Consider the following 17552-nt stretch of genomic DNA (forward strand, 5'->3'; position numbering starts at 1 on the left):
TCCATGTGTAGATACCACCCCTTTAATCCAAAGACCTGCTCCCCCCTCCCCCATAAACACAGAGCCCCATCACACATAGAGAGACCTGTCATGTATAGTGTTTGTGTGCAGAGGCCTGCCATGGATAGGCACCACACTGCCTTTCACAGGATTCTAGTTAGAATTGGAAGGGTCTTAGAGCCCATTGAGGTTTGCTTAGAGCCTCACCCCTTCATTTATTTAGTAGATGACAAAATGGTCTCAGTGAGGTTAAATGACTTGCCCATGATCACACTGCTAGTAAGTGTTTGAGGCTGGATTTGAATCTTGTTCTTCCTGGCTTATTCTCTACCTCAGGCTGCCTCCTGTATACATTTTCAAAGATTACCCTGCCTCCACTCCCCCACATAGACATATAGATAATCGTCATAGAAAAAATAGGGGTCAAGAAGCAAGAAAGAAGGTTCCTTGATTTGGGGAGGAAGAGAAATGCCCTGAGATATTGACACAGGTGTTGGGTGGAAAGAGCAGATGGGGAAGAGCTTCCAGTCAGATCCCAAATCATCTATTATTAAACATCCCTTATGTGTTTCTGCATTAGGCCCCATAGATGCAAATCAAAATAAAAGATAAATCTCTGCTCTTAAACAGCTTATGTTTTACTGGGGCAGCAGAACATGGAAACGTGTATTTTGAGGAAGTAGAGAGTATCAGGAATTTGGGGGACTTCCTGTAGAATTCCTTCCTGTAGAAAGTAGCACATGAACTGCCTCTGAAAAACTGCAGATCCTCAGTAGAGAAGAGAAAGGACTGCATTCTTGGCACAGACGCAGAGGAGGGAGGGGGCTTTCCAAGCCATTTTAGCTGGAATGTGGAGGGTGCAAGAGACTGATTAATGACATAAGTCGAGAAAGGCAGATAGCCTGATACAATAGTATGAGGAACTTCAAAGCCAAAGAGGAACTTCTGTTTTATTCTATAGACAGTAGAGAAATACTGACAGTTTTTGAACAGAAGAATGACACAGCCAGGCTGCTCTGTATAAATTATTTTGGCTACTCTACTCTGTGGGGGACAAATTGGAGAGGGATAAGACTTGCCAGGAGTTCAGTTTAGAGGCTGTGGCAGTAGTCTGGGCAAAAGGTGGTGAGGGCCCAAATAAGATGTTGACCACATGGAGAGAAGAATATGAATACAAGAAATGTGGGGTAGAATTGTTTTGGGTATGGTAGAATTGATTAGGTATGGAGAGGGAAGGGGAGGGTGACCTAGAGGTGGCTTGAGTGACTAGAAGAAAGATGAAGCACCCAACAGAAGTAGAAAAGTTTGGAAAAGAATGGTGAGGAAAATTGGTAAGTTCTATTCTCAAAACTGCTGCATTTGACACTATTGACTCCCATTTCCTCATGGGTATTCTCTTCTCTCTGGGTTTTTGTGACACTATTGCTTTCTCTGGTCTGATTTTTCTCAGTGTTCTTTGCTGGCTTATCATCCACATTGTGCCACCTAATTTTGGTGTATCTGAAAGTTTTGTCCTGGGCCTCTTTTCTTCCTGTATTCAGAGGTTTTTAACCTGGGTTCCAAGAATTTGGGTTTTTTTTTTTTTTTTTTTTTTTTGCTTTTTGGAGGACAGTTGGGGTTCTAAGTGACTTGGCCAAGGTCACATGGCTACTTTTTGTGTTAAGTGTCTGAGGCTGGATTTGAACTCAGGTCCTCCTGACTCCAGGGCCATTGCTCTATTCACTGCCACACCTAGCCGCCCCAAGAATTATTTTTAATATCTGATAACTATTTCAGTATAATTAAATTCCTTTGTAATCCTGTGTGTTTTATTTTGTAGTTTTAAAAACATTATTCTAGGGATTTATAAGCTTTACCAGTTGTTCAGAGGGGCCTTTGATACAAAAATGGTTGAGTCCTGCCCTAAACCCTTCCATCTTCCAAGCTTCACTATTTCTGTCAAAGAAACCACAATTCTTTCAGTGTCTCAGGTTTATATCTAGGCATCATCCTGGATTTCTCACTCTTATACAATCAGTTGCTAGCCCTTACTGTTTTCAACTTCATAAAGTATCTTACATCCAGCCCCTTCTCTCTACTCAACTAACACTTTAGTTCATCACTACTACCTCTCCCCTAGATTATTCCAAGAGCTTCCCAGTTGGTCTCTTTATCTCAGACCTCCCCAGGCTCTTGTCTTCCCTACACATGGATATCAAAGAATTTTCTGTAAGTGCAGATCCAACCACGGAGCTGCCTTATGCATCCAACTCCATTGGCTTCTTCTTGCCTCTAGGATAAAAAGTAAAGTTCTCTGTTTAGCATTTAAAGCCCTTCACAAGTTGACCTCAGTTTGTCTCTCTAGCCTCAGTGGACGTTATCCCTTCCTGTACTAAGTGATCTGGTTAAACTGACCTCTCTATTCCTCTCATGACACACCATCTCCTTCCTCTGTGCCTTTGCACTCTTTGTCCCATGTATGGAACTGTACTCCCACTTACCTCTACCGCAGAGTCCCTTTCTTCCTGAAGAAGCTTAGGCACCAGACTTTGCATGAAGCCTTTCTTTATCACCCTAACTACTCTTGTCCTTCCCAATTTACCTTGTATTTTAACTCTTCTGTGTATGTGTATGCATATGTATTAACTTTATAGGGATTATTTCGTTTTTGTTCTAGAACAGTGCCTAGCACATAGTGTCTACTTAATAAATATTTGATTGATTTGACTTGTTGAAACTGAGATCCTAGTGGGGCCTCCATTTGGAGATGTCCAGCAGTAAGTGATTGATGGGGAGACTGGAGCTCATACAAGTTCCTGGATATATAGATCTGGGAATCAGGTGTTTGAACTTATGGAAACGTATGAGACCACCTACCAAGAGAGGACCTAAGATAGTGTTGAAAGACACCTACAGTGAGAAGGCACGCCAGCCATGGATGATAATGCCACAGAGGAGACTTGAGATATGGGCATGTAGGAGAAAAAGCAGGGAGCACAAAAACTTTAAAGTCTTATCTGATTGGGAAGTTAGCATGTTGTTGGTGATTTTGGCGAGAACAATTTGAGTTTGGTAGTGAGGTTGGAAGCCAGATAATAAAGAATTGAGAGAAAAATGGTAGGAGAAGAAATGGAGGAAGAATGTGGCAGCTTTTTCTTAGAATTTGACTCTGAAAGGAAAGAGAGATATAGAAAGAATTTTCCTTTTTTAACAAATTATTCTTGCTAACTAGGTGCTAGTCAGGCCTGGTGGGTCATTCTGGGATGCTGGGTTGATAGTCAATGCTGTGCTCGCTTCCATCACCACCATTTAGTGTGAGCACTACTGCTCTGGAGGCCTCCTCCCCAGTCAGAACCTTCCTTCCCTCGCCTGCCATCTTAGGAAGTAAGGCAGCTTCTTACTCCTCTAGATTGCCAGTTCAGCCCCTATGACATTTAAATGAGGTTTAAATACTAGGGGCTTCCCACCATTCTTAATCCCATGTTTTCTTATTGGCCTTGTGAGAAGGAGGGTATGTTTCCTTGTGTAAGGAACCATGAGAGCAAAGGGGAGGGAGGTGGGAGAACACAGATTGTGGTTTGTGAGCAAAGAATAAAATCCCTTTAGAGCATAGAGCGTGAGGAAAGGAATAATATGAGATGAGGCCAAAAAGGTCAAGGCCAGGTTCTAGAACATCTCAGATGACCAAAGTTTACCTTGGAAGACAATAGGGAACTACAGAATTTTTGAGCAAATACCCATTCAATTAACCCTTTTGATGATTGTCTGGTTTTTGTGCATCATTTATTCCAAGGTTTTAACCTTAGCCTGCCTTTTCCCTTGCCAGGTATCATGTTTCACAGGCAGCTTTCTCATACTGCCAATTGGTGTTTACTCAGGGAATGATCATTTCAGTAGGAGGCTTAAAAAACCCCAAACCCTTAGTGCCTTACAGGTTAAATGTAAATGATTTAAACTTCTACTGTTTTGTATTTTCTGTAGCTTTCCTCCCCACAGTATAAATAATTGAGCTGACTTTTAATTTGCCACCAGAAAATAGCAAATACAGAGGTGCAACTTTGAAGTTTCTGTCAACTTTGAATAATCTCTTTTAAAACTCTTTGTAAAGTGTCAGTTTCATCTGTAAATTAAATTGCTACATAATTTTACTTTTCTAAACAGGACTCTACAGGGCATAATCCTATTTTAATATTATATCAAATATAGATTACAATTAATTAAAATTTCAGTTTTAAATATGCATCAAACTTGTACTAATATATATATTCTTTTTTTTTACAGACTCTCCACAAGTGTAATAGAATTGCAGAATTTTAAAGTTTTATTGAAACATAGTAGATAATAAAGACTTTTATACACTTGTTAAAGGTAACCATAAAATAATTGTGTAAAGACTTTTCATCTTGGACATTCAGCAGAATGAGACTGATCTTCCTGACCTTCAAGAATTTGAACTCTTGAAGGAAACATTCAGACACCAACTTGAATATTTATGATCCTTAAAATAGGAAATTATCAATTAGAGCTATTTATGAATGAAGTATATAGTTTTGGAACATGTAAATTATATTGATTCTCTGTTTAATTTCATATATTTTTTCATCTATTGAATGTTTCTAGTGTGCCACCTTTTATTTAGTCTGTTTTTCTCATTTTGTTGTCCTGTTTTTCCCCGGCAATTGTCTAACTTTAAATTATGTAGTCATCTAATTAGCATTGTTATAATCCCCTATGACAGGAACAAGAACTAGGGAACAAATATTGTACTTAGTAAAGAAAAATGCTGATACTGTGATAAGAAATTTTTCCTTCTTTTCCCCTTTTGCTTTAGACTTGTGCCTAGCTTTATATTAATTCATTTGTTTCTTCTGCAGAAGTATGAACATAACGGACAGTCTTTTAAATGTGTAATTCAAGGAGTTTCTTAAGTGCATTCAAGATCTTCCTATTTGCTTTTATCTTCATTGATATAAGGGAACTTCCTCTGGTAGAATTGGACAGATTCTTTCTCTTTGATTCTCAACCGTCTCTATGTTTGGTTAGTCCAAGAGTTTTCTTATTCTTAGAACCTAAACATTATCTTTAAAAAAAAAAATTGCCCAATTTGTGACCAAGACACAGGTGTATACATTTCCCTTTCCTTAAAGAAAAAAATAGTGCATATCCCCCATTAGAGTAGTAAATACACAGCTAGCAGGTAACTTCTTGAAGCAAATTCTGTTAGGATTATGTAACTCTATAATGTTGTTTTCAAATGTTACAGGCCAAAAATTTGTTTTAAATAGAAAAAGAAAAACGTTTTAAAGAACTTTATTTTTAAAAAATTATCTATGCAATTCCCCCTAACTACTCTCAGCCTAACTTTCTTAGGTAGATTATTTAAACATGATAATAAGAATATAGAAATTCACTGTATATATGTGATACTTCGTGTGGTCAACTTGGACATTATGCCACCACACCAGTCTGAAGTAATGAACTTTCATTTTTTAAATCCAGAATTAAAGTACCCTTGGCCAGGACTAGCTATTTGATAATTTTTAAAACTGTGGTAGTTGTAATGTTGGTTTTCAATGTGGAAGTTTCTATATGTGTGGTAGTAATGCGGGTAAGAATCCTAAAATTTTTGTGTATTAGACCTTCAATTTTTTACCAAGTGAATAACAAGTGCCCTTAAGCCCATACTTTAACCTGCCAAAGTCTGAAATGTGTTTAATAATGATATAGTGGAACCAATTGTTTAAAATTAAATTTTGCTTCACCACTAGACCCTTATACATTAGGGGTGAAATTGTGTATTAGACTTGTTTCTTTTCCAAACCCAATTTCTAATTTTTATAGAATCACTTGACAATTGACAGTGATGTTTAATTTTATTATAAATTGGTGGATTTGATTGCAGACATTTCTTTTAATACTGAAAACATTGCATATGAAAAGAAAACTTAAGGCAAGCTTCTTTGAAAACTGAATACATTAGTAATTTTGTTGGTTTAAGAATGCCAGATAATCAATATCAGTTCTTAGATACTGCTCAAAGCCTAATTTAACCCGAAAATAATACCACATTTTTATTGTCATAGTACAGTAATCTTTAAGAACAGTTTCTTTTTTAGAAAGGTTACTTCAGGATCTCTTAACTACAGACAAAAACTATTAATCTACTGGGGAGTGAATCCTTGCTTATTATGGGCAATTACCCTTAATTCCTGTGGTTTGTTTCAATCTTTTTAAAAGGGACAGTTATATATGTTAGAGAGAGTTCTTGGAAATGAAAGGGTTTATACCTTTCTAGTTGTAGAAAGTTATTTTCTAAATTTTACTCATTAGCAGAAAAATACATGAAACATAGTAGTTTGTCATTGGAAAATAATGTGGTGACAGCATTCACTTTGCCATGTTTATTTTTAGGAGACTATATTACTGGTATGTACTACCTGTAAGAATCTTTGTTCTGTGAACCCTAATGGCATAGTTTTTTTCAACTCACATGCCATGCAATTGTTTAATGCCCTTTGTTGCTTAGTTCTATGATGAATTAACAGCATTGTTGATTATATACTGTTTTCAAAAGCATATGCTTGTCTAAGTTCAGCCTTTTATTTTATTTCATAACTTAATAAAAAATACTGCCCTGATGGTATAACTGACAGAAATGATTGTACCAGTTTATAAAGTAATAAAAATGTGAAAAAAAGGGAAAATAGGCCTCTTCCCTAGACTTGAGTTTGTTACATTTTTTTGAGTGGTGTCTGTGTCAACATTACTGTAAATTTTAGATTTGGGGATCTTTGACCATTTTTTGAGGTGAATGAAATAAAATAGTAATAGACCTTACACGGTTTAGAAACTTGATAAATCAAAACATTTTATTTTGGCATTTAGCATTGTGATTTATCAAATAGTCATGTATGATTGCTGGGCATATATATGAAATATTGTGCCATATTTTTTAACTTTGGATATAATTTTGAATATAAAAATTATTAAATTTCATCAGCAACAACACTTTAGTCTATGTGAAAATGTAAGAGACTCACAATAAACCTCATAGCTGAAGTATCTAAATTTGCACCATTTGTGAGTATGATAAATCACAAAACTTGTACAATTCTGTCATGAGTATACAACACCTTTGATTTTGAACACTATACTGTATTATTTGCTGTTTCCACTTGATTCTGTAAAATCTGAATTAAAGTAAATGTTTCTGCAGTGTTTCTTGTGTTTAAAAGACTTTTTTTTTGAGACAAATATTTAATTCTCCTTTAAATCCCTTAATGGTGTCCAAAAAGTGTGTAAAATTACATTAGCATCAGTTTCTAAATGGGTATAATAAAAATTTGAGAGAATTTAAAAATAAAAAAAAAACCACCCAACACTGAACTTCTGCTTACTAAGATTAAACCCAGCACAGAAACAAAATTGTCACGGAGCATGACGGAGATTGAGTTAAATATTTCACATAAAAGATTTCAAACAGTTATTTTTCCATCTTTTGAGTCAAAAAGGTGCAATGATAAGCATAAGAACTGCTGTGTCTCAGAAATATGATCCATCTAGTTTAGCATTCTCTCTCTTGACATCAAATGATATTTTTGTGGAAGAGTAGGATTATCCTCTTTAATATCCTCTGTCAAACTCAAATGTTTGTATGTTAGTAGCTCCATTAACCACTTACTGCTTCACTACTTATTTGGTCTGTCTAGTAAGACAAAACTTACTGACATTCCTTATGTGACAGTGACAGTAAGATAAATCAATGAATTAAACATTTATTAAGCGCTTACTGTATGCAAAGCATTGTTGATACAAATATAAAAGCAGAGAGTACCTGTTCTCAAGGAGCTCCCACTCTTATGGGAGAGGTAACATACATGGGTTTCACCTGCAAGTCAGAAGTAAATATCCCCTCATTCTTAGGGTATGGCAGCAAGGCAAATTCTTTAATTTTTACTGACAAAAACATATCTTTCTGGTTTTGTCTTTGATAGATCCAAGGACTTTGGGGGCAAGAGCTTTCTTTTCTAGGTCTTGATTAGCTGTAACAATATTGTCAAGATGCAGAATTTTGAGAATTTCAAATTTCAGAAATTGTATTTTTAATATTCTTATTTCTTAGTATGACTATATAGATTTTTCCATGAATTAGATCCTTTTTCATAACTACTTATAATTTGTTTACCACCTTTTGAGGTAGCAAGTTTTGAAAATTTATTCCCCAAAGGAAAGTAATACAGGTACTTTACTTGTCCTCAAGTTGCTTCATATGAGCTCTAAGATGTAAGTCTTAGTGAGGGAAAGGGTAAAGTAGAGCCATAGAAATGGTTGAGGTTTGGATTCTAGGCAATAGAAATTTGGGTATCATCAGGACTCAAAAGGGCATGTGAATATTGTAGAGGATAGAAGATCGGGTAAGTTGCAGGGGATGGACAGTGTGATGCCAAGGGTTCTAGCCAGAGAGCATAAACAAGTTCCAGGCATATCTGCCCAATGTGGAGGCTAGAGTTTTCAAGTAAAGAAGGTGAATAGGTAGTGGAGATCCAAATGGAAAACTATGGTTTGGAGTGTGTACTTGCCAGGAGCAATATTAGGGCAGATGGGTTACCACCCATCTAAATCTTAGGAAAGAGCCCCAGTGAAACCTGGCTATAGGAAAAAGAACTTGGGTGCTGATCATAGGTTCAGCAAATCTACAGAGCACCTATCCTGTACAACGTACTGCTGGATCACTAGTGGTTCCTGGTCCTGGGCCGTGTTCAGTAATGGAGAGCAGAGTCAGAATCCAGAGACAGGATTATAAACATTTAAGCTGGAACCTCCTGATTTTACAGATGGGGAAACAGACCCGGGGAAATGAGATGATTTGACCAGCATCCCTGAGGTAATAGTGGGCACCTAAGTGGAGCAGTGGATAGAGTGCTGGGTCTGGAGTCAGGAAAGCTATCTTTCTTGGTTTCAAATCTGGCTTCAGGTACTAGCTGTGTGACCCTGGACAAGTCACTTAACCCTCTCTGCCTTAGTTTCTTCATCTGTCAAATGAGCTGGAGAAGGAAATGGCAAACCACTCCAGTATCTTTGCTAAGAAAACCCCAAACGGGGTCACAAAAAAATCAGACACGACTGAACAACAGAAGTAATAAATAGCAGAATCCAGCTCTAAATCCAGGTCATCTGATTTCCAAAGTCCATTCTTTTCTCTATAAAACAGGAAAGGAAGGCCACCACCAACTCAATTTATAAAAAACTGATGAAAGTCCTACTGAACAGATAATGAAACATGTTGCTTCATGGTAAAGAAACAGGACTATTAGAATGTTTTGGATTTTTTTTTTTAATGTAAATAGGACATTCCACTGACTCGGAGGTCAAAGGACCTGGATTCAAATCCCATTTCTGAAGTTTACTACCTCCAAGACCTTAAGTCATCATGAGATTGGACTAAACAGACTCTGACTTCCCTTCTGTGTCTAAATCCCTGATCCTTTAAGAATGACCCAGGCTTTTTTTGAGGCTAGGTTCCTAACAGGCTCCCTGCTTGTGTCCTGAACTAGGATTAGTGCAAGGATCAAGCAGAGTTGAGGCTGAAAGTGAAGGCAAGAATTTACATTTCATGGACAGGAAAGAAACTGACTTCTTTCTCTTGCTTTAATGTGTAAGTTCATCATTCATTCTGTTATTTTATGGACATCTCTTTCAGACAGTAAACATTAAGTACTTGATGCCAAGCACTGTGCTACGCACTGGTAACACAAAGGCAAAAATTGCAGTCCCTGCCTTCAAAAAAGATTCTTTAGGAGAGACAATATGTAAATATGTACAAATGTAAAGTGTGAGGTTGTTTTGAAGGGAAGGCACAAGCAACTGAGGGGACTAGAAAAGACTTCAGGTAGAAGGTAGAACTTAAGTCGGTTCTTGATGGAAGTTAAGGAGCCTCTGAGGTAGTAAAGGTGAGGAGGGAGTGCATTCGAGGCATGAGGCATGGACAGTGCAAAGACATGGAGATGGAAGGTGGAGCCTTCTCCGGGAAGAATGGAGAGAAGTAGGCTGGGCTATACTGTAGGGTGTAGGAAGGAAAGTATATATAATGTAGAAGACCGGAATGCTAGGGGCTAGGTTATGAAGGGCCAAACAAAGAAGTTTATATTTGCCCCTAGAAGTAATAGGGAGCCACTGAAGTTTAATGAGTTGGCAGAGTGACATCATCAGACCTAGACTTAAGGGAAATTTTCTTTCTGAACTGAAAGGGTATTTACTTCAGTACTTTGCTTGGTCTATGGTCTCTTAAATAGGGATACTACCACACCTCATTCTAAGTGCATCATATTCCTTTTCAGATTTCATCTTTCCAGACTAAAGAGATGATACTGATGATCTGTCCTTCCATGAACCCTACTATCCCAAATAGTAGAACTGACATAGTCTTAGTTATACTATTAACTTTTTCTGAATTTTGCTAAATGATTTCCTAAATCATTTATGATGTAGAAAGACTGGAAGAATATGGTACAAATGTATTTGTTTCTCAGGTTGTATCTTGTACAGGATTTGTATTTTTTTTGTGGTGGTTTAGCAAGAAAGGAGAACATGCACAGGACTTTATCAAGTATCTTTTATTGGCATTCTCAATATAACTTCAAATACATAGACCCATGTAAATTTAAAATAAACTTGACTTTATTGTCAGAAATTAGATTGTATTTCTTATAGTACTCCTTTTTGACAGAGCTCTTAGACATGGGAATGCTTGTTTTGTTTTTTTGTTTTTTTTTTTACTTTCATGGGGGTAACTTTTAATATTTGACAGTTATAATTTCTGCAAACTTTTAAGATAAGATAAAACTTTTAAATTTGGTCCCAGTCTTATAAGTAACTGATCAAAAAGCTAATTCTTATAGCCATCGTAGATATTAAGTACATCCCAAGTCTAATAAATCAACAATCATTTAGTAAGCACCCACTATGTGCCAGGCACTGTGTGCTAAATACTAGGTAATTAGCAATACCTAAATTCATTTGTTTAAATGCAACATATGTCCATGCTGTTATGGCATAAATTTCTTGGCAACATCTCAGACCTATGTTAATCACTCTGATTGCATGTGTCTGTGTCTGTATCTGTGTTTCTAAATTGGCCCAATTAAATGGGCTATCTATCAAATGCCATAGTAAAATGTCTGCCACACGGGTACAACAGAATTCTTCTGAGGTTAATTATGAAAAAGAAAACTATTGTGCCTGTATAGATATTATTTTTAATGGTTAAGTAAATTATATTCTATGTGCTAATATAAAACCAGCATTGTAAGCATATGCTTTTGGTATCGTGTCAGGCTTTGATATGTGTTGGCTCAGAACTTTTATTAAAATATTGTCCGCTGCCTTTACCTTTTAATTTTCTGATTTTGTCTTATATTGCTTTAACACAAAGAAAACAAATATAGCCTGTAGGAATATTTTAGAGCCAGTGATAATTATTCCTTTAACTTCCTTAATATTTTTAAAGGATTTCATCAACTAAGCAGCTTCATCATCATAGTGAACAGTCAAAAATAAATTAAGAAGCTAAATGAGAACTGCATTTTTCCTCCCACCCTCTGTCTTTCAAAAATGTACACATACTCATTTACTAGCAGAGAAAGAGAAACTGCATTTTGGTACATTCAAGTACAGATTCCAAGTTCACTATGACATTTCATATGCAGGTGTGCGTTTACAAGACTTGGGTTTTGTCCTTATTTTGACAATACTACATAAACAAAAGTTAAGACAAAGTATATTAAGTAGACACCAAGTACATCATTATCCCCCTCTTCCCCAATTCATCTTCACGAAATATTAGCAGCTTTAATATAAAGGTAAATTATGGCTTGCAATGGTGACATGATGAGCATTTCAAATTTCTCTGTCTAAAATCATAAAAGTATAAGGAGTTTCTAGGGTATAGCATGAGATTGTGATCATTACTTGGTTTTAGTAATATGATTTGATATGATTTTTTTCATATTAAAATACTTTAAATCTACTCTGAAGCAAAGGATACCATCAAAGAAATGTAAGATCAAAACAGAAGGTGGACTTGTGTGATAACTGACATGTAGCCCATAGGCTTCACGATATCCTCATGATACCAAGAGAATGTAAGAAAGGTCTGGCATGATGAGTGGACCCTCTTTGATAAACTTATGGGAAGCCATGAACAGGGATTTTACAGAATGGGCACACATGAATGGATTGCAAACTGTATCAGCCACATCAGTGAGATCACAGATACAATTTGAATGAATATATTTAGCTGTCCCAAAGACAAGGAAAGTATTCTACAGAGCCTACATGAAAGCTTAATTATAGAGTTCTAGAACTCTAGAGGGGTGAGAGCTGGTAGAGACTTTGAGTTTATATTTTCCAGTTCCTCCTCCCCCCACCCTTTACCTTACAGAAGAGAAAAAGAAGCCCCAAGACCTTTTTACTGCAGAATATTCAGCTATGAGGAATCCATAACTGGCTTCAAAGATAGAAAAACAGTGACAGGTCATTTTTAAGGCTATTTGGAAAACTAAGATTTTGATCTCTTATCATCTGAAATGTTTTTAAGATGGTAGAACTAATCAGTGGAGGTTTCCTTTCTGTCTGAAGACCCTCATCAATTTAGAATGCTCTAAGTCAATCACAACTACATTGGGTTACATGGAGTAAAGGGATTCAAATTGCATGAAAAATCTACATCATGATCTGGTTTGACACCTCTGCCCTAATTAAATGGAGAACTTTTACATAGCATCAAGAGAAGTGAAATTTATCCTAAAGGTTTAAATCATTTGAATTGCTAAGCAGAAAATGTCTGTGGAGAATGAAATTATAAACCATGGATCACTGAATAGTTCTGCATTGCAGGTAGAATTTACCCAACAGGAATAAAGATACAATTCCTTTCCATTTTGCCCATTTTATTGCCCTGAGTCTTGGGATTTGCTGAGTAGGAATGATACTTATCTCTTTCTATGACATCTGAATTTTCTCTGGCTCTTGGCTCTGTAGAAAACCTGCCCATTTAACCTGTTGTTGAAATATGTGCCTCACAGTCTTCCATTCCCTAGAGATTTTTACAATGAAAAAACCCATGCAAGGAGTATGTAACATTAGCAGCATTTTCCAAATGAACCTTGTTTAGGGGCATGTTTTTCCATCTAGGAGACAGATAATTAGAAGTGCCCCCTTGCTATCAGACATGTGTGTCATGTCATAACATGTGTAAACTCTACTTACCTTCTGGACAATTAATTTTCATTATGTTGTTTTTAAAATCAGTTCAAATAAATCAACATTTTCCACATGGGTCTAAAATGGAATAAAAGCTATTTGGGGCTCAAAGTAAATGGGTCCTTGACTTTACCTACAATACTAGGGATGTTGTAAATACCCTTTAAGAAACCTATAGCATATATTTTAATTTAAAAGGCATCAGATGTGTGGAAGAGCCCTAGGAGGCTTAGGTCCTGAATTTATGGATGTCAGAGTCTAATTTGGATGAAAATTTTGCAAAAACCTTTATGGCTACAGAAGAAAAAGTTCAAGATTGTAAGTTGGCAATCCAATCTCAATTTTAACTTGTTCTCATTTAATTCGTATACATTTTACTTTATTAAAAGCATAAAATTTGGGACAAAATTTAAGGCCTTTCTAGAACCTTAAAAAAAAAAAGCTGAATCCTCCTTGAGGAGCCACCCAACAGAGTTTTAACACTTAGAAAAAAGTCATTTGTCCAGAAGGCTTGCAACAGTCTATCCAATTGCAGCTTTGGGAATGGAAACTAGTTAGGCATTTAGAAATTATGTTAATCAAGTTGTGAGGTTCTACTATGCAGCACTGAGAAAGGCTTCTATATCTAACAAGGATATCTATTTTCAAATGTCTTTTTAATTAAATTCGAATAATTTTAATCATCTGAGAAATGCATCTATAACAAGCCATATAGGACACATTAAACTATATATTGTATACTTTTAAAGTGAATTATACATAAAAATATCTGTGCAAACTAAAAAATACATTGCATCAACAAATTCTTGGGAGAGAACCTTAACATACTTTAGCATTATCATTTAAGTTATATAAAATATGTCTTCTGTAAAAGTAGAAATAAAAAAAAAATTAAATTATGCCTGGGTAAATAGCCAGGCTTATTTCTTTAGTACTAACTAAAATAAAGTTTCATCCATCTAAATTATTGCTTAGTCCCACTGGAGTCATCAACAAAGTCAAATCCTATTTCCCATGTGACAATGCCCTAAACATCCAGCTGTCCCCAAGCTTGTTTTTCTGAAACTTTTCAATGTGGAGTACAATTTTGTAATACTGTTGTTAACAGAGGCTACCCATTGCTGAATTTGTCGGGATCCAATGTTGAATCTTGTTGCAGTGATCCTATTTGTGCCATGAAGCTATTAGTTTGTTGTCCCCAGTCATAGTAATCTGGTGCAAAGCTTAAAAAGAAAAAAAAAAACATTTTCCTAACATTTCTTTTACATTTCTCCTATCAATTTGTAGGCAGCTCCTTAGCTAAAAGGTCCACCTGTCTCTGTTTCCCCACCTCGTTCCCACCCTTCTTCCCCACTCCCCTTCCCTAGATACAAACCAAAATGTTGTTTACATGAAAATTTTACCACAGTACTAGGGAATAAGTCCATTTCCCCCCCAATAGTATAAATATAGCAAGAGGTACATTGGTTTCTTTTCAGTGTTTTCTGGTACAATAACTGGTTATCTCATATCCAGATCTACTTTTAGTCGTCATTTCTACCAACAATATAGTCATGGGGTCATTTATTTAGAACTGGAAAGGAACTTAGAAATCATTCAAATCAATCCTTTCATTTTTATAGATGAGGGAAACTGAGGCTCAGAGAGGTTAAGTTGATGAGGTACAGGCTCTGGGAACCCCCTTGAACTCTGATTGAATCTTTCCATTTGAAGAGGCATTTGCCTGAGGCCATAAGCATTTCTTTGTGGCTCAGTCCAAACCTGTTTCTAGCCTAGCCCTTCTTTGTCCAGCTAGCTCCCACCCTTGATCCTCCCAAACCCTCCATTTTCTCATCTCCAGGTAGCTTTCAGCTACCTCCCACCCTGAATCTCTCATCCCTGGAGTCTGACCTCATTTGACTCCTCCTGAAGACTCTCCCTAAACTCTTGACCACACCTAGATTCCTCCTACAACCTTTCTGTATAAGACCCCATCTTGCCTCCATGAGGTGTGAGAGTGCCTGAGAATGATCTAGCACAGACTCACTCTGTGTCAGATGATTCTGGCCCGCTTGTCCAGTACAAGCATCACAGATACCAAGGCTCCTTAAGAGTCTACCCAATATGGCGAACCTTTAACAAACTGCTTTTCTTTGGCTGAGAGAAGACGAGTCAAATTCATTTGGCAGGACCTGGTGTGTTGGTATTCTTGGGTCTCCAGCACCCCTAAACCCTATACCTCATAATTTTATAGTGATCTCATCATTTTTATGGTTCCCTGATACTAGGAAACACTGCTAATCTCAAGCTCTTCTCCAGCCAGGACTGGAAGGTATGTAAGCCTCTCTCTCCCTATTCCCTTCTTGCTCTCCAAGTACCTAGGAGATGGTTTTTTTGTTTGTTTGTTTTGGGGCCTGACCTCTCGGGTCCCATTAGGTCAGACAGCTAGGATGCTGTCTTGTACTCAGCCTGGACACTCTCAGGTTCTCAGTCCAGTTTGGTTATGTTGGAAGATATGGTCCTGGGGGCAGCTTCTGAAGATGGAGGACAAGGACAGAAGTGTAAGCCAGATTCTTTCAATTCTCTAACTTCAGGTACCTTTTTGGAGTTGTTTTTTTTTTTTGTCTTTGTTTTGTTTTTCAAGGCTTACTCCTTAGGGAGGAAGGGACTTCCAACTCCTACACCTATATTGAGTGGATTTTTTTTAGTTCCCAAAAGTTCACTTTTGGGTTGTCTTTTACAACATTGGGAAAAATTTAGTTTCTCTAGAGAACTTAAAAAGAAAAAGTTGGTGTTTTTTTTTTTTTGCAACACTGTTTGGCCTCAGTATTACCTAGAGGACCACAAAGCATGGCCTGTTTTTGGAACTTTAAAAGATAATACTCTCTTGTAGTTAGAATTATACTGTCACAGAGAAGGAAGATGGATAGAAGCTGCCTACTTAATGGCCTTCATTGAATTTTCTCAGAACACGGTTCTCAGGAAAGATTGTGAGATGCTTGAAGCTAGAGCCCCTCCACAAAGGGGCAATGGGGACCAATTAAATGACCCCCTTAAACATAAAATGTTGAGGTACTGGGTTAGGGTTGCTTGAGACCCCAAAATACCAACACACCAGGTCCTGCCAAATGAATTTGACTCAAGTCTTAGTCCCAGCCCTCCATTGTCTGTCATCTCCAGGTAGCCTTCAGCTATTTCCTACCCTTAATCCCAATCCTGGAGTCAGACCTCAGTAGTCAAGATTCTCCTAGTAGTAAGTAGATTCTCCTAGGTAGTCTCAAGACCCTCCCCAAACCCCTCCAGTAGACCACCTCTAGATCCCTCCCACAGTCTTTCTGTATATAAGATCCATCTTGCCTCCATGAAAGGGCTGAGATTCAATCTAGAGGAGATTCAATCTGGCTTGCTGGTCAACACAAGGGTCAAAAATACTTAGGCTCCTTAAGAGTCTACCCATTATGACAAATCTTTAATAAACTTTTACTTTGTCTATATCCTTTGACCCAGCAATACCACTACTAGGGCTGTATCCCAAAGAAATCACAGAAGTGGGAAAAGGACCCATATGTACAAAAATATAGCAGCTTTATTTGTGGTGGCAAAGAATTAGAAATAAAGGGGATGCCCATTAATTGGGGAATGGCTGAACAAGTAGTGTTATATGAATGTAATGGAATACTGTTATGCTATAAGAAATTTATAAGAAAATAAGCAGACGGACTTCATAATAACCTGGAGAGACATAAAGTGATGCATCGTATGTGTGACGACTAACTCTGAAAGACTGGGCTCCTTCAGCAATACAAGGTTAGAAGACAGCTACAAAATACTCATAATGGAAAGGGATATCCACACCCAGAGAAAGAACTACAGAGTCTGCAGATTGAAGCAAGCTATTTGCTCTCTCTTGTTTGTGTTTTGTCCCTTCTTTCTCACTGTTCACTCCATTGGTTATAATACTTCTTTACAAGATGACTAACGTTCAGTGTGAAGGTATTTGTAGATTTGATTACATGATGCTATGGGGGAAGGGGGGAAGAGAGGGAGGGGGAGAAAATTCGAAACTCAAGAGATTGTGGAACTGAATGTTGTAAAGTAAAAGTAAATAAATACATTTTTAAAAAATAAACTTTTACTTTGGCTGAGAGAAAGCTTGAGTCAGATTCATTAGGCAGGACCTGGTGTGTCAGTATTTTAGGGTCTTGAGTACCACTAAATCCCCAAGCCTCAACACTAGAAGGTAAAAGGGTTTCAAGAACAAATTCCTTATGTTTCAAATTGTGTGGGGTGTGTGTGTGTGTGTGTGTGTGTGTGTGTGTGTGTGTGTGTGTGTG

General features: G+C 37.1%; 2 protein-coding genes across 2 annotated transcripts in view; one reads left to right on the forward strand and one right to left on the reverse strand.

The window, feature by feature from the left end:
• Window positions 1–7199, forward strand: part of ERO1B (endoplasmic reticulum oxidoreductase 1 beta) — a 65086-nt gene extending 57887 nt beyond the window's left edge. Inside the window, exon 16 of the mRNA XM_069064499.1 lies at window positions 4261–7199. Within this exon, the coding sequence (XP_068920600.1) occupies window positions 4261–4321 (61 nt within the window). The 3' untranslated portion in view covers window positions 4322–7199. The remainder of the gene's footprint in view (window positions 1–4260) is intronic.
• Window positions 7200–10577: 3378 nt separating this feature from the next.
• The window catches only part of GPR137B (G protein-coupled receptor 137B), a 98588-nt gene continuing 91613 nt past the window's right edge, over window positions 10578–17552 (reverse strand). The window contains exon 7 of the mRNA XM_069064500.1: window positions 10578–14462. Coding sequence (XP_068920601.1) covers window positions 14351–14462 — 112 coding nt within the window. The 3' untranslated portion in view covers window positions 10578–14350. The remainder of the gene's footprint in view (window positions 14463–17552) is intronic.

The sequence above is a fragment of the Petaurus breviceps genome, unplaced genomic scaffold (genome assembly GCF_028583685.1).
Source record: "Petaurus breviceps papuanus isolate PSGF00001 unplaced genomic scaffold, PetGlider_PUasm1.0 90633, whole genome shotgun sequence".
NCBI lineage: Eukaryota > Metazoa > Chordata > Mammalia > Diprotodontia > Petauridae > Petaurus > Petaurus breviceps.